At 44.5% G+C, this 17,980-nt stretch overlaps 2 protein-coding genes across 9 annotated transcripts in view; one reads left to right on the top strand and one right to left on the bottom strand.

Annotated features, from left to right (window-relative positions):
- Positions 1–293, top strand: part of LOC115188702 (sperm-associated antigen 17) — a 42,119-nt gene extending 41,826 nt beyond the window's left edge. Inside the window, exon 46 of the mRNA XM_029747427.1 lies at positions 149–293. Within this exon, the coding sequence (XP_029603287.1) occupies positions 149–172 (24 nt within the window). The 3' untranslated portion in view covers positions 173–293. The remainder of the gene's footprint in view (positions 1–148) is intronic.
- Positions 294–354: 61 nt separating this feature from the next.
- Positions 355–17,980, bottom strand: part of LOC115188717 (dystrophin) — a 208,717-nt gene continuing 191,091 nt past the window's right edge. For 7 of the 8 annotated variants that reach the window (XM_029747449.1, XM_029747450.1, XM_029747451.1 and 4 more), the window contains 7 exons: positions 17,469–17,534; positions 14,454–14,519; positions 11,364–11,522; positions 10,413–10,656; positions 4,658–4,772; positions 4,366–4,455; positions 355–2,601 (listed from right to left, as the gene is read on the bottom strand). In XM_029747449.1, coding sequence (XP_029603309.1) covers positions 2,504–2,601; positions 4,366–4,455; positions 4,658–4,772; positions 10,413–10,656; positions 11,364–11,522; positions 14,454–14,519; positions 17,469–17,534 — 838 coding nt within the window. In that variant the 3' untranslated portion in view covers positions 355–2,503. Of the gene's footprint in view, positions 2,602–4,039; positions 4,066–4,365; positions 4,456–4,657; positions 4,773–10,412; positions 10,657–11,363; positions 11,523–14,453; positions 14,520–17,468; positions 17,535–17,980 lie in introns of all 8 variants that reach the window. The other variant, XM_029747452.1, reaches the window with a different exon arrangement.

Genomic DNA, 17,980 nt, shown 5'->3' with positions numbered 1-17,980 from the left:
AATGCCCGTCAAGCCAATCAGAAACGAGTATTCAACAATGCCATGGTATAAGAACATGAAGTAATGTCTAACGGATGATAAGGGCTGTTAAGGGTTTTACAAACATTCACTCCCCACTGAAACTTCATCTTTTCCTTCCCACTTCCAGGTGAAATTGAATCAGACGGATTGAGACAACTTATATAAAACAACTTTCACCGAGCTTTGGTGTTTTAGTCACATACTGCCGTTGTTCGATGGCTGTTGAATAGAATACAATGACTCTTAGGAATAAAGAACAGTGATATAACACATTCCTGTGAGTGAGGTGGTGTCTGAAATGGTTTAGACAAAGACAAGGAGGGAGCTCAAGTCAACATCACCGCTTTATTGATAGACACAGTAAAGCATTTTATAATACAGTAGTAAGGCATATATTTGGTGGAATTTGATATGTTGTGAAACAGATGAGTTATTGAAAAAGATGGATAATAAAACTCCAGGGTTAGAAATGAATAACGCAGTGTATTGGATTAATGAATCATTATCTTTGATCATGCTGCTATACCATGGTGCCAAAACAAATACAAAGCTCTTGTCATGAAACTAGAATATAATCATGAAGAATACCTTCAATTGGTTGGATTTTAAATAAGCATGGGAATATTTAATCAACTGTGATCTCCCACACACTGATAACGCCCCCACACCATGCAATTCCATAAAGGAACACACAAATAAAAGAAAACAAATGCATTATCACACAGAAGATCAACTCTAGTCTGTCCAGGATGGATAACAGTAGTGCACCCTGGTCCAGTTGTCTGACATTTCCTTTCTATGTCTTAATGAACCGCTGAGGACACTACAGTGTATGTATCTGAACACATTCAGATTGGAGGGAGTCATTCCATTTCAGAACATGGATGGGTTCTTTAAGATGGCATCCAACTACGCTGAGGACACTACAGTGTATGTATCTGGAGGGAGTCATTCCATTTCAGAACATGGATGGGTTCTTTAAGATGGCATCCAACTACGCTGAGGACACTACAGTGTATGTATCTGGAGGGAGTCATTCCATTTCAGAACATGGATGGGTTCTTTAAGATGGCATCCAACTACAGTAGAATATTTTCTGCACCTTCCTAGGAAGGGAAACGGGGGATGGATCAGAATGAAAAAGAATGTGAAAGTTGGGTTTCGACCAATTAAAACGAGGTAGAGCTTGCATTACTGGGCGTTCTAGAATCATACACTTGTATCTTAAAACACTCCCAATCACACTAGGAGAGAACTCAGATCAAATCAAATAGATTTCAAATCAATAAAATCATCTCAGGATTACAACCAGCTGAATGTCACACTACTGTAGCTCTATTTTAAATGGTATTCAATTCAAATTCAATTCCATAATCCTACAAAACCACTATGAATAGGTATTAAAACAACACTATTACTTTCTTTCTGTCAGTGTTAAAGGCCCAATCCTTAATTTGAAAAACAACAATAACGGCTGTTAATATCCCAGTTTGGACCTTTCAGTATGTGCTCTATGGGTCCTCATGGTAGATTCAACACATAGGAGTGGACCAGAGCTCTATGGGTCCTCATGGTAGATTCAACACATAGGAGTGGACCAGAGCTCTATGGGTCCTCATGGTAGATTCAACACATAGGAGTGGACCAGAGCTCTATGGGTCCTCATGGTAGATTCAACACATAGGAGTGGACCAGAGCTCTATGGGTCCTCATGGTAGATTCAACACATAGGAGTGGACCAGAGCTCTATGGGTCCTCATGGTAGATTCAACACATAGGAGTGGACCAGAGCTCTATGGGTCCTCATGGTAGATTCAACACATAGGAGTGGACCAGAGCTGCGGTGAATGCAGGCAAAGGGCATAGTATCATATTATGATCATCAAACAGACACTACTAAAGAAAAAGATGACCTATGACCTATGGATGGATGGTTTGATAAACAACATCAGCCCAAAGCAAAAGCTATAATGCAATGTGGAAAATAGATTACCTTCACACACACGTCACACACACGTCACACACACATCCTTGCGTACCAAGACACACACAAACGTGCATACATACACACAGTCAGTCTCTACGCTGAAAGGGTACAGGACGACTGCATTGCCTTTACAGTATATCGTATTTTGTTGTTATAATAAACATAGTTTTGTAATATAAAGCACCCTTATGTTTACAATCTTTCTTTTCGATACAAATGTTGTGAAATGCGCTCCATACAAACAAATGGAAATACGTTCACAAGATTTACACATACTTTTTCTTTCTCTTATTTTTTATACAATTGCATAGAAGTTTAAAAACCTGCCTTTTGTTAATAAAACCATGTTCAATACCTTTAAGAAACTACTGAAATCTACAAGTTTTGTAATGCTGATCCTTCACAAAAATATATGTATTTTTCTCTTTGTAAACGTGTCCAATCCAGTTGTTTTGACTAGAAAAGCATGCGGGGGGGGGGGGGCCTCGTCTGCCGCTACTCGCCACTCTGTTCGTCCGTCATCACGTTGACCAATGACTCCATGGCTCGACCCAGGTCATCTGCCATGTGGAACAGACTGCCTACACTCAGTCCTGGAGAGGAGGGACAGAAGGAACCGTCAGGCGGACTAACAGACACACACTCTCATTATTAAACACTCATGAATGCATATCTTAAAATACTAAAGTAAACAATCCCACCCCCTCAAACAACCACAAAATACACCAAGAAATATGAGAGATAGAGAGGAATAGAGAGGAATAGGGAAGAGGAATAGAGAGGAATAGAGAGGAATAGAGAGGAATAGAGAGGAATAGGGAAGAGGAATAGAGAGGAATAGGGAAGAGGAATAGAGAGGAATAGGGAAGAGGAATAGAGAGGAATAGAGAGGAATAGGGAAGAGGAATAGAGAGGAATAGGGAAGAGGAATAGAGAGGAATAGGGAAGAGGAATAGAGAGGAATAGAGAGGAATAGAGAGGAATAGGGAAGAGGAATAGAGAGGAATAGAGAGGAATAGAGAGGAATAGGGAAGAGGAATAGAGAGGAATAGAGAGGAATAGAGAGGAATAGAGAGGAATAGAGAGGAATAGAGAGGAATAGAGAGGAATAGAGAGGAATAGAGAGGAATAGAGAGGAATAGAGAGGAATAGAGAGGAATAGAGAGGAATAGAGAGGAATAGAGAGGAATAGAGGAATAGAGAGGAATAGAGAGGAATAGGGAAGAGGAATAGGGAAGAGGAATAGAGAGGAATAGAGAGGAATAGAGATGAATAGGGAGGAATAGGGAGGAATAGGGAAGAGGAATAGAGAGGAATAGAGAGGAATAGAGAGGAATAGAGAGGAATAGAGAGGAATAGGGAAGAGGAATAGAGAGGAATAGAGAGGAATAGGGAAGAGGAATAGAGAGGAATAGAGAGGAATAGAGAGGAATAGGTAAGAGGAATAGAGAGGAATAGGGAGGAATAGAGAGGAATAGAGAGGCATAGGGAAGAGGAATAGAGAGGAATAGAGAGGAATAGAGAGGAATAGAGAGGAATAGGGAGGAATAGAGAGGAATAGAGAGGAATAGAGAGGAATAGAGAGGAATAGGGAGGAATAGAGAGGAATAGAGAGGAATAGGGAAGAGGAATAGAGAGGAATAGAGAGGAATAGAGAGGAATAGGGAAGAGGAATAGAGAGGAATAGAGAGGAATAGAGAGGAATAGAGAGGAATAGGGAAGAGGAATAGAGAGGAATAGAGAGGAATAGAGAGGAATAGGGAGGAATAGAGAGGAATAGAGAGGAATAGAGAGGAATAGAGAGGAATAGAGAGGAATAGGGAAGAGGAATAGAGAGGAATAGAAAGGAATAGAGAGGAATAGAGAGGAATAGAGAGGAATAGAGAGGAATAGGGAAGAGGAATAGAGAGGAATAGGGAAGAGGAATAGAGAGGAATAGGGAAGAGGAATGAAATAGAGAGAGGAGAGAAGAGGAGGGAGAACTGGCCAGGAGAGGAGGGTACAGTAGACGGGGCTGGTGACCCCACTGACCTCTCATTGGTTTCCCCTTCGACCTCCTGGGTCACAGACACAGAACAGGGAAGGAGGAAATAAAGAGAACGGAGGGAACAATCAGAGGACTGAGAGGAAAAGGGTCCATGTACTTCAAGAGGTCAGTCAAAGTGTAGAATTAATAACCGTAGTCAAGATGAGCCACTGAGGCTGATCCTACTGTTTAGATCATTAGGAGAATGAACCGCCTGGACTGTAGTTCTAATATGAGGTGATGTGTGCATCTATGGAAATTGCTTGAGTGAGTAGGATGTCCGTGTGTGTGTGTGTTTGTGTGCGTGTCTGTGTGTGTGTGTGCGTCCTACCTTGGCTGTGTGGGAAGGAGTTGTTCAGCTGCTCCATCACCTCCTCTAGCCCCAATGCATCTTGGGACGGACTCGACAGCTCATCGTCACCTACAGCAAAGAAAATGATTACAACCAGTCCAGAGATGACTTCAGGTCAGTACAAAGACTTCATACGGAAACGTATTTTTAAAACCAGTATAGCATCAACCGGACCATAGCGTCCCAAAATATGACATAACACTGTAACAACCAGTCTGGTCCAGTGGGCTCATAGCTGGTGATATTGTGCTGAGTGGAGTTCCAGTCTCACCCATGGTCTCTGTAGTCTGGCTGCCTGCTACACGCATCAGAGGCAGACTGGTGTCAGAGCGCTGGGACGAGGTGGAGGGAGAGGACAGGGCTGTACCGTTCACCTTGGAGTCAGTCTGGAGACAGACACAGGCATTATTCCTCACACTCACCAGTCTGGAGACACAGGCATTATCCCTCACACTCATCAGTCTGGAGACATACACAGGCATTATCCCACACACTCATCAGTCTGGAGACAGACACAGGCATTATCCCTCACACTCATCAGTTTGGAGACAGACACAGGCATTATCCCACACACTCATCAGTCTGGAGACAGACACAGGCATTATCCCACACACTCATCAGTCTGGAGACAGACACAGGCATTATCCCACACACTCATCAGTCTGGAGACAGACACAGGCATTATCCCACACACTCACCAGTCTGGAGACAGACACAGGCATTATACCACACACTCATCAGTCTGGAGACAGACACAGGCATTATCCCACACACTCATCAGTCTGGAGACAGACACAGGCATTATCCCACACACTCATCAGTCTGGAGACAGACACAGGCATTATCCCTCACACTCATCAGCCTGGAGACAGACACAGGCATTATCCCACACACTCACCAGCCTGGAGACAGACACAGGCATTATCCCACACACTCACCAGTCTGGAGACAGACACAGGCATTATCCCACACACTCACCAGTCTGGAGACAGACACAGGCATTATCCCACACACTCATCAGTCTGGAGACAGACACAGGCATTATCCCTCACACTCATCAGTCTGGAGACAGACACAGGCATTATCCCACACACTCATCAGTCTGGAGATAGACACAGGCATTATCCCTCACACTCACCAGTCTGGAGACAGACACATGCATTATCCCACACACTCACCAGTCTGGAGACAGACACAGGCATTATCCCACACACTCACCAGTCTGGAGACAGACACAGGCATTATCCCACACACTCATCAGTCTGGAGACAGACACAGGCATTATCCCACACACTCATCAGTCTGGAGACAGACACAGGCATTATCCCACACACTCATCAGTCTGGAGATAGACACAGGCATTATCCCACACACTCACCAGTCTGGAGACAGACACAGGCATTATCCCTCACACTCATCAGTCTGGAGACAGACACAGGCATTATCCCACACACTCACCAGTCTGGAGACAGTCACAGGCATTATCCCTCACACTCATCAGTCTGGAGACAGACACAGGCATTATCCCACACACTCATCAGTCTGGAGACAGACACAGGCATTATCCCACACACTCATCAGTCTGGAGACAGACACAGGCATTATCCCACACACTCACCAGTCTGGAGACAGACACAGGCATTATCCCACACACTCATCAGCCTGGAGACAGACACAGGCATTATCCCACACACTCACCAGCCTGGAGACAGACACAGGCATTATCCCACACACTCACCAGTCTGGAGACAGACACAGGCATTATCCCACACACTCACCAGTCTGGAGACAGACACAGGCATTATCCCACACACTCATCAGTCTGGAGACAGACACAGGCATTATCCCTCACACTCATCAGTCTGGAGACAGACACAGGCATTATCCCACACACTCATCAGTCTGGAGATAGACACAGGCATTATCCCTCACACTCACCAGTCTGGAGACAGACACATGCATTATCCCACACACTCACCAGTCTGGAGACAGACACAGGCATTATCCCACACACTCACCAGTCTGGAGACAGACACAGGCATTATCCCACACACTCATCAGTCTGGAGACAGACACAGGCATTATCCCACACACTCATCAGTCTGGAGACAGACACAGGCATTATCCCACACACTCATCAGTCTGGAGATAGACACAGGCATTATCCCACACACTCACCAGTCTGGAGACAGACACAGGCATTATCCCTCACACTCATCAGTCTGGAGACAGACACAGGCATTATCCCACACACTCACCAGTCTGGAGACAGTCACAGGCATTATCCCTCACACTCATCAGTCTGGAGACAGACACAGGCATTATCCCACACACTCATCAGTCTGGAGACAGACACAGGCATTATCCCACACACTCATCAGTCTGGAGACAGACACAGGCATTATCCCACACACTCACCAGTCTGGAGACAGACACAGGCATTATCCCACACACTCATCAGTCTGTAGACAGACAAAGTATATATACAAAAGTATGTGGACATGTATAAAATCAAGCACACAACCATGCAATCTCCATAGACAAACATTGGCAGTAGAATGGCCTTAATGAAGAGCTCAGTGACTTTCAATGTGGCACCATCATAGGATGCTACCTTTCCAACAAGTCAGTTCGTCAAATTTCTGCACTGCTAGAGCTGCCCCGGTCAACTGTAAGTGCTGTTATTGTGAAGTGGAAACATCTAGGAGCAACAACGGCTCAGCCGGGAAGTGGTAGGCCACACAAGCTCACAGAATGGGACCGCCGAGTGCTGAAGCGCGTGTAAAAATCATCTGTCCTCGGTTGCAACACTCACTACCGAGTTCCAGCACAAGAACTGTTCGTCGGGAGCTTCATGAAATGGGTTTTCATGGCCGAGCAGCCGCACACAAGCCTAAGATCACCATGCGCAATGCCAAGAGTCGGCTGGAGTGGTGTAAAGCTCGCCGCCATTGGACTCTGGAGCAGTGGAAACGCATTCTCTGGAGTGATGAATCATGCTTCACCATCTGTCATTCCAACGGACAAATCTGGGTGTGGTGGCTGCCAGGAGAACGCTACCTGCCCCAATGCATAGTGCCCACTGTAAAGTTTGGTGGAGGAGGAATAATGGTCTGAGACTGTTTTTCATGGTTCGGGCTTCGCCCCTTAGTTCCAGTGAAGGAACAGCATACAATGACATTATAGACGATTCTGTGTTTCCAAATTTGTGGAGAAGGCCCTTTCCTGTTTCAGAATGACAATGCCCCCATGCACAAAGCAAGGCCCATACAGAAATGGTTTGTCGAGATTGGTATGGAAGAACTTGACTGGCCTGCACAGAGCCCTGACCTTAACCCCATTGAACAACTTTGGGATGAATTGGAACGCTGACTGCAAGCCAGTCCTAATAACCCAACATCAGTGTCCAAACTCACTAATGCTCTTGTGGCTGAATGGAAGCAAGTCCCCGCAGCAATGTTCCAACATCTAGTGGAAAGCCTTCCCAGAAGAGTGGAGGATGTTATAGCAGCAAAGAGGGGACCAACTCCATATTATGGAATGAGATGTTCAACGAGCAGGTGTCCACATACTTTTGGTCATGTAAGACAGACAGACAGACAGACATTATAACTGGTTTTGGACTCTGTGTGTGCTTTCTGTATACTGTGTGTGTGTGTGTATACTGTATGTACATTTACATTTTTACATTTTAGTCATTTAGCAGACGCTCTTATCCAGAGCGACTTACAGTAGTGAATGCATACATTTCATACGTTTTTTTTCTCCGTACTGGTCCCCCGTGGGAATCGAACCCACAACCCTGGCGTTGCAAACACCATGCTCTACCAACTGAGCCACACATGTGTGTACTTTCTGTATACTGTGTGTGAAAGTATGTATACTGTATGTCTATGTATACTGTGTGTGTCTGTGTACCTTCTGTATACTGTGTGTGTGTGTGTGTATACTGTGTGTGTGTGTGTATTGTGTGTGTGCGTTTATACTAGAGGTCGACCGATTATGATTTTCCAACGCCGATACCGATTATTGGAGGACCAAAAGGCCGATACCAATGAATCGGCCGATTTAAAAAAAAAAGTTTTTGTAATGATGACAATTACAACAATACTGAATGAACACTTATTTTAACTTAATATGATACATCAATAAAATCAATTTAGCCTCAAATAAATAATGAAACATGTTCAATTTGGTTTAAATAATCCAAAAACAAAGTGTTGGAGAAGAAAGTAAAAGTGCAATATGTGCCATGTAAGAAAGCTAACGTTTATGTTCCTTGCTCAGAACATGAGAACATATGAAAGCTGGTGGTTCCTTTTAACATGAGTCTTCAATATTCCCAGGTAAGATGTTTTAGGTTGTAGTTATTATAGGAATTATAGGACTATTTCTCTCTATACGATTTGTATTTCATATACCTTTGACTATTGGATGTTCTTATAGGCACTTTAGTATTGCCAGTGTAACAGTATAGCTTCCGTCCCTCTCCTCGCTCCTACCTGGGCTCGAACCAGGAACACATCGACAACAGCCACCCTCGAAGCAGCGTTACCCATGCAGAGCAAGGGGAACAACTACTCCAAGTCTCAGAGCGAGTGACGTTTGAAACGCTATTAGCGCGCACCCGCTAACTAGCTAGCCAATTCACATCGGTTACACCAGCCTAATCTCGGGAGTTGATAGGCTTGAAGTCATAAACAGCACAATGCTTGAAGCATTGCGAAGAGCTGCTGGCAAACGCACAAAAGTGCTGTTTGAATGAATGCTTACGGGCCTGCTGGTGACTACCACCGCTCAGTCAGACTGCTCTATCAAATCATAGACTTAATTATAACATAATAACACACAGAAATACGAGCCTTAGGTCGTTAATATGGTCGAATCCGGAAACTATCATTTCGAACACAAAACGTTTATTCTTTCAGTGAAATACGGAACCGTTCTGTGTTTTATCTAACGGGTGGCATCCCTAAGTCTAAATATTCCTGTTACATTGCACAACCTTCAATGTTATGTCATAATTAATTACGGCCTTTGTTAGGAATAAATGAGCCAGGCGGCCCAAACTGCTGTATATACCCTGACTGCTTGCACGGAACGCTAGAGAAGTGACACAATTTCCCTAGTTATAAGAAATTCATGTTAGCAGGCAATATTAACTAAATATGCAGGTTTAAAAATATATACTTGTGTATTGATTTTAAAGAAAGGCATTGATGTTTATGGTTATGTACATTGGTGCAACGACAGTGCTTTTTTCGCAAATGCGCTTGTTAAATCAACACCCGTTTGTCGAAGTAGGCTGTGATTCAATGAGAAATTAACAGGCACCGCATCGATTATATGCAACGCAGGACACGCTAGATAAACTAGTAATATCATCAACCATGTGTAGTTAACTAGTGATTATGTTAAGATTGATTGTTTTTTATAAGATAAGTTTAATGCTAGCTAGCAACTTACCTTGGCTTCTTGCTGCCCTCGCGTAACAGGTAGTCAGCCTGCCACGCAGGCTCCTCGTGGAGTGCAATGTAAGGCAGGTGGTTAAAGCGTTGGACTAGTAACCGGAAGGTTGCAAAAACGAATCCCCGAGCTGACAAGGTAAAAATCTGTCGTTCTGCCCCTGAACAAGGCAGTTAACCCACTGTTCCTAGGCCGTCATTGAAAATAAGAATGTGTTCTTAACTGACTTGCCTAGTTAAATAAAGGTGTATAAAAAAAATAAAAAAATAATAATAATAATACCAACAACAACAAAAAAAATCGGCAAATCGGTATCCAAAAAATACCGATTACCGATTGTTATGAAAACTTGGAATCGGCCCTAATTAATCGGCCATTCCGATTAATTGGTCGACCTCTAGTGTATACTGTGTGTATACTGTGTGTGTGTATACTGTGTGTGTGTGTATACTGTGTGTGTACTGTGTGTATACTGTGTGTATAGTGTGTGTGTGTACTGTGTGTGTACTGTGTGTATACTGTGTGTATAGTGTGTGTGTGTACTGTGTGTGTTTTAGTACCTGTTCCAGTAGCTGTCTGAGCCGGTGTAGCTGTGACTCCAGTTGTTTGTTATGGTCCTCCAGGATCTGCATGCGAGCCTCCAGCCGTCCTTTGTGCTGCCTCAGCAGTTTGGCCTCAGCGATCAGCTCGGCGTCCCGTGGGCTCTGGGGCGAAGCGGGCAGCATCTCCGGGGGTGAGGGGAGCGGGGACAGACCCTTGTGGTCGTGGGCCTTCTTCAACTTGTCATACTCTGCCTGTAGCTTCCTGAGAGGGAGCGGACAGTGGTTAAGAGCGTTGGGCCAGTAACCGAAAGGTCACTGGTTTGAATCCCCGAGCCGACTAGGTGTAAAATCTGTTGATGTGTCCTTGACTGACATGTACACAACGGGACTCAGCTCGAGCCTGAAATCCAGAACCTGTTTCCTAACATTCCACTCTGTGATATGCCAAGGAGTTGAATATTAACTCAAACAGACTGGTACCCAGGCTAACTCAGCTCAGTCTAGTCAATTAATCCCTCAATCAAATGATTTTGTATCTTTTTTACAACAACATCAGTCACAAAGTGCTTTACAGTAACCTGGCCTAGATCCAAAAACCTCACTATCAACTCTGTTTCCACTAGTTACCACAGCCACAAAGTCAAAATTGGCTATAATATCGTCAAATTTCATGATGAAAAAAAAATCCTTTTAGGTTTTAATTTAAGGTTAGGCATAAGGTTAGCAGTGTGGTTGTGGTTAGGGTTAGGTTTAAAATTAGATGTATATTTTTTAAATAGGTGGGGTTTATGACTTTGTGGCTGTGGTAACTAGTGATAACCTATCAACCCACAAGACAACTGTAAAGCGACTGTCTGACACAACTGTAGAATCGTCTGGATCCAACATGGACGCTCGATGGTGAAGCTTGTCTACATCACTTCTGTGTTGGGATCAGTTGGTATGAATGTGTCACACTGTTCCCCTCACCTGTTGTCTGACTCCAGGTCGTTGAGCACCCGCTCCAGCTCCCCCTTCTCCTCACTCTCCATGGAGATGAGGATCTGGGCGGGGCTGCGTGGCTGGCTGAGGGGAGAGCCCTGGTTCAGACTCTGACAGTAGTGCTGAATCAGCAGGTGTTCATCATCACTACAGTGATAGAAGGAGGGAGGGAGAAGGAGAGAGGGAGAGGAGAGAGGGAGAGGAGAGAGGGGGACATACACACAGAGAGAGGTTGCTATTAGCTGCCAGTCACACCTAACAGCCTCACAACGGCCAGCCAGTCAACTAACAACATTCATTTTCAGTGCCACAGAGACAGAGAGACAGAGAGCCAGAGAGACAGAGAGACAGAGAGCCAGAGAGACAGAGAGCCACAGAGACAGAGACAGAGAGACAGAGCCACAGAGACAGAGAGCCAGAGAGCCACAGAGACAGAGAGCCAGAGAGCCAGAGAGCCACAGAGACAGAGACAGAGAGGAGCCAACCAGCTATAAATTGACACATTTACCACAGATTGTTGTTCAGTATTCAAGTATATTTCATTCAATTCAATGTTCAATTATCCACTCTGACAAATACATATCCTTTGAGATGTAGAGCTGTTGGCTTGGGGGTAGGATTAAAGTTGTGATATCATTAACCTGTTGGCTTGGGGGTAGGGTTAAAGTTGTGATATCATTAACCTGTTGGCTTGGGGGTAGGGTTAACGTTGTGATATCATTAACCTGTTGGCTTGGGGGTAGGGTTAACGTTGTGATATCATTAACCTGTTGGCTTGGGGGTAGGGTTAAAGTTGTGATATCATTAACCTGTTGGCTTGGGGGTAGGGTTAACGTTGTGATATCATTAACCTGTTGGCTTGGGGGTAGGGTTAACGTTGTGATATCATTAACTTGTTGGCTTGGGGGTAGGGTTAAAGTAGTGATATCATTAACCTGTTGGCTTGGGGGTAGGGTTAAAGTTGTGATATCATTAACCTGTTGGCTTGGGGGTAGGGTTAAAGTTGTGATATCATTAACCTGTTGGCTTGGGGGTAGGGTTAAAGTTGTGATATCATTAACCTGTTGGCTTGGGGGTAGGGTTAACGTTGTGATATCATTAACCTGTTGGCTTGGGGGTAGGGTTAACGTTGTGATATCATTAACCTGTTGGCTTGGGGGTAGGGTTAAAGTTGTGATATCATTCTGGCTGTACTGTTGATGGTGAAAATGCAGACAGTAATGGAATAGTTTCAATTCAACATATCCAGCATGTGCTGGGCTCTCTCTCTGTATCTATCTCTCTCCTCTCTCTGTGTGTCTGTCTGTGAATAGTCGTAATAATACCAGGTATCCCACTTATCAGTCACTCAAACCTTAAGCCTCTAACGCTTGTTCTGCGCTCTGAGAAAGGACTTATCAAATATATGTTAAGAAAGCTGTCGTGTGACCAGACAGGGATTGGAGGAAGATTTATGAAAGCAGCCAATGATAGAAGAACATCCACTGATGATTCTCTATAGTTCACTGATAAAAGCCTGACAGGACAACATTGTATTTGGATTGTTCCCAATAGATGGTCTATAGATGGTCAATAGATGGTCTATAGATGGTCTATAGATGGTCTATAGATGGTCAATAGATGGTCTATAGATGGTCAATAGATGGTCTATAGATGGTCTATAGATGGTCTGTAGATGGTCTGTAGATGGTCTGTAGATGGTCTATAGATGGTCAATAGATGGTCAATAGATGGTCTATAGATGGCCTCTAGATGGTCTCTAGATGGTCTATAGATGGTCTATAGATGGTCAATAGATGGTCTATAGATGGTCAATAGATGGTCAATAGATGGTCTATAGATGGTCTATAGATGGTCTATAGATGGTCTCTAGATGGTCTATAGATGGTCTATAGATGGTCTATAGATGGTCTATAGATGGTCTATAGATGGTCAATAGATGGTCAATAGATGGTCTATAGATGGTCTATAGATGGTCTATAGATGGTCCATAGATGGTCTATAGATGGTCTATAAATGGTCTATAGATGGTCTGTAGATGGTCTGTAGATGGTCTGTAGATGGTCTATAGATGGTCAATAGATGGTCTATAGATGGTCAATAGATGGTCTATAGATGGTCTATAGATGGTCAATAGATGGTCTATAGATGGTCAGTAGATGGTCTGTAGATGGTCTGTAGATGGTCTGTAGATGGTCAATAGATGGTCTATAGATGGTCTATAGATGGTCAATAGATGGTCAATAGATGGTCTATAGATGGTCAATAGATGGTCTATAGATGGTCAATAGATGGTCTGTAGATGGTCTGTAGATGGTCAATAGATGGTCTATAGATGGCCTGTAGATGGTCAGTAGATGGTCAATAGATGGTCTGTAGATGGTCAATAGATGGTCTATAGATGGTCAATAGATGGTCTATAGATGGTCTTTAGATGGTCTATAGATGGTCAATAGATGGTCTATAGATGGTCTGTAGATGGTCTGTAGATGGTCTGTAGATGGTCTATAGATGGTCTATAGATGGTCTACAGATGTTCAATAGATGGTCTATAGATGGTCTGTAGATGGTCTGTAGATGGTCTGTAGATGGTCTATAGATGGTCTATAGATGGTCTATAGATGGTCTACAGATGGTCTATAGATGGTCTATAGATGGTCAGTAGATGGTCTGTAGATGGTCTATAGATGGTCTATAGATGGTCTATAGATGCTCAAAATGCAACTTTGTTGATATTCAACAGCGTGCTCTGTTTAGTGGATAGTTAGTTTAACAGTTTGTGTGATAGTTAGTTTAACAGTTTGTGTGATAGTTAGTTTAACAGTTTGTGTGATAGTTAGTTTAACAGTTTGTGTGATAGTTAGTTTAACAGTTTGTGTGATAGTTAGTTTAACAGTTTGTGTGATAGTTAGTTGAACCTTTAAAACCATCCGTAGGAGACTCTCCAAGCGTTACCCATGACTGCTCTAGACAGAACCCACCTCACAGAGACAACACAGCTTCATACGTAACCCACTGAGCCAATTCACAAAGCAAGCCAATCAACGACAGGATTGAAAGAGGAAGGGGTGGGCTCACATGCTCTCATTGGGTGAGATACTGTCATTCAGATAAGATCCATTACGGTTCTCCATTTCAGCTAACCTGTGGGGGGGAGACACATTCATTTCACTAGTCACATTCCACTCATTTCACTACCATTAGTACAGAAGGAGCAGCACTGTCCAGGGCAATTCAGTGGTAGACCTTGGACTCTGGGGTGAATACCATCTCTATTGTTCCAGGACAATTCAGTGGCAGACCCTGGACTCTGGGGTGAATACCATCTCTATTGTTCCAGGACAATTCAGTGGCAGACCCTGGACTCTGGGCTGAATACCATCTCTATTGTTCCAGGACAATTCAGTGGCAGACCCTGGACTCTGGGCTGAATACCATCTCTATTGTTCCAGGACAATTCAGTGGCAGACCCTGGACTCTGGGGTGAATACCATCTCTATTGTTCCAGGTCAATTCAGTGGCAGACCCTGGGCTGAATACCATCTCTATTGTTCCAGGACAATTCAGTGGCAGACCCTGGACTCTGGGCTGAATACCATCTCTATTGTTCCAGGACAATTCAGTGGCAGACCCTGGACTCTGGGCTGAATACCATCTCTATTGTTCCAGGACAATTCAGTGGCAGACCCTGGACTCTGGGCTGAATACCATCTCTATTGTTCCAGGACAATTCAGTGGCAGACCCTGGACTCTGGGCTGAATACCATCTCTATTGTTCCAGGACAATTCAGTGGCAGACCCTGGACTCTGGGCTGAATACCATCTCTATTGTTCCAGGACAATTCAGTGGCAGACCCTGGACTCTGGGCTGAATACCATCTCTATTGTTCCAGGGCAATTCAGTGGCAGACCCTGGACTCTGGGCTGAATACCATCTCTATTGTTCCAGGGCAATTCAGTGGTAGACCCTGGACTTTGGGCTGAATACCATCTCTATTGTTCCAGGACAATTCAGTGGTAGACCCTGGCCTTTGGCTGAATACCATCTCTATTGTTCCAGGACAATTCAGTGGTAGACCCTGGACTCTGGGCTGAATACCATCTCTATTGTTCCAGGACAATTCAGTGGCAGACCCTGGACTCTGGGCTGAATACCATCTCTATTGTTCCAGGACAATTCAGTGGCAGACCCTGGACTCTGGGCTGAATACCATCTCTATTGTTCCAGGACAATTCAGTGGTAGACCCTGGACTCTGAGGTGAATACCATCTCTATTGTTCCAGGACAATTCAGTGGCAGACCCTGGACTCTGGGCTGAATACCATCTCTATTGTTCCAGGACAATTCAGTGGCAGACCCTGGACTCTGGGCTGAATACCATCTCTATTGTTCCAGGACAATTCAGTGGCAGACCCTGGACTCTGGGCTGAATACCATCTCTATTGTTCCAGGACAATTCAGTGGCAGACCCTGGACTCTGGGCTGAATACCATCTCTATTGTTCCAGGACAATTCAGTGGCAGACCCTGGACTCTGGGCTGAATACCATCTCTATTGTTACAGGACAATTCAGTGGCAGACCCTGGACTCTGGGCTGAATACCATCTCTATTGTTCCAGGACAATTCAGTGGCAGACCCTGGACTCTGGGGTGAATACCATCTCTATTGTTCCAGGACAATTCAGTGGCAGACCCTGGACTCTGGGCTGAATACCATCTCTATTGTTACAGGACAATTCAGTGGCAGACCCTGGACTCTGGGGTGAATACCATCTCTATTGTTCCAGGACAATTCAGTGGTAGACCCTGGACTCTGGGGTGAATACCATCTCTATTGTTCCAGGACAATTCAGTGGCAGACCCTGGACTCTGGGCTGAATACCATCTCTATTGTTACAGGACAATTCAGTGGCAGACCCTGGACTCTGGGCTGAATACCATCTCTATTGTTCCAGGACAATTCAGTGGCAGACCCTGGACTCTGGGCTGAATACCATCTCTATTGTTACAGGACAATTCAGTGGCAGACCCTGGACTCTGGGCTGAATACCATCTCTATTGTTCCAGGACAATTCAGTGGTAGACCCTGGACTCTGGGCTGAATACCATCTCTATTGTTCCAGGACAATTCAGTGGCAGACCCTGGACTCTGGGCTGAATACCATCTCTATTGTTCCAGGACAATTCAGTGGCAGACCCTGGACTCTGGGGTGAATACCATCTCTATTGTTCCAGGACAATTCAGTGGCAGACCCTGGACTCTGGGCTGAATACCATCTCTATTGTTCCAGGACAATTCAGTGGCAGACCCTGGACTCTGGGCTGAATACCATCCCTATTGTTCCAGGACAATTCAGTGGCAGACCCTGGACTCTGGGCTGAATACCATCTCTATTGTTACAGGACAATTCAGTGGCAGACCCTGGACTCTGGGGTGAATACCATCTCTATTGTTCCAGGACAATTCAGTGGCAGACCCTGGACTCTGGGGTGAATACCATCTCTATTGTTCCAGGACAATTCAGTGGCAGACCCTGGACTCTGGGCTGAATACCATCTCTATTGTTACAGGACAATTCAGTGGCAGACCCTGGACTCTGGGCTGAATACCATCTCTATTGTTCCAGGACAATTCAGTGGCAGACCCTGGACTCTGGGGTGAATACCATCTCTATTGTTCCAGGACAATTCAGTGGCAGACCCTGGACTCTGGGGTGAATACCATCTCTATTGTTCCAGGACAATTCAGTGGCAGACCCTGGACTCTGGGGTGAATACCATCTCTATTGTTCCAGGACAATTCAGTGGCAGACCCTGGACTCTGGGGTGAATACCTTGGTACAAGCCTCAGGTAGATGGTTATAGAGTAAAGATTCACTAGTTTATTAAACAAGGGGAGAAAAACCTCTACCTAAGGTGGAATCAGCATTGCACGAGAATGCCTGTTTGTATCTGGTTGTAACTAGGTCTAAAGTTCAACATTCAGTGAGTGAGTCTATACTGTCAGACACAGTAACTCTCCAGTCAATCAGTAGGTGAGAGATTAGAGTCTAACTACGTACATACAAGTGAGTGTTGTGTCTTTATCTTACCGGCTGGCGTAATGCTCGATGCGTGAATGGGTGTCGTCATGGGAAAGCTGAGGGGAGGACGCAGGCCTACAGACAGGAGAGAGAGAGGAGAGAGAGATGAGAGGAGTGGAAGAGAACGAAAGAGAAAGACACAGAGGGAATAAAACCTAAAGATGTCAGCTGTTGTGATCCAGACAACACCCGCTTTAACATGTCAACTAGACAGTGTCATGTCAATATGAACCATCGAGCTCTATATAGCCCCTAGCACCCACAGCACAGTGACAGAGACAGGATGAGTTATAACATCATATAGACTACAGCACAGCGACAGGATGAGTTATAACATGATATAGACTACAGCACAGTGACAGGATGAGTTATAACATCATATAGACTACAGTACAGTGACAGGATGAGTTATAACATCATATAGACTACAGCACAGTGACAGGATGAGTTATAACATCATATAGACTACAGTACAGTGACAGGATGAGTTATAACATCATATAGACTACAGCACAGTGACA

Source organism: Salmo trutta, unplaced genomic scaffold (genome assembly GCF_901001165.1).
Source record: "Salmo trutta unplaced genomic scaffold, fSalTru1.1, whole genome shotgun sequence".
Classification (NCBI taxonomy): domain Eukaryota; kingdom Metazoa; phylum Chordata; class Actinopteri; order Salmoniformes; family Salmonidae; genus Salmo; species Salmo trutta.
This window is presented reverse-complemented; position numbering and strand designations above follow the sequence as displayed.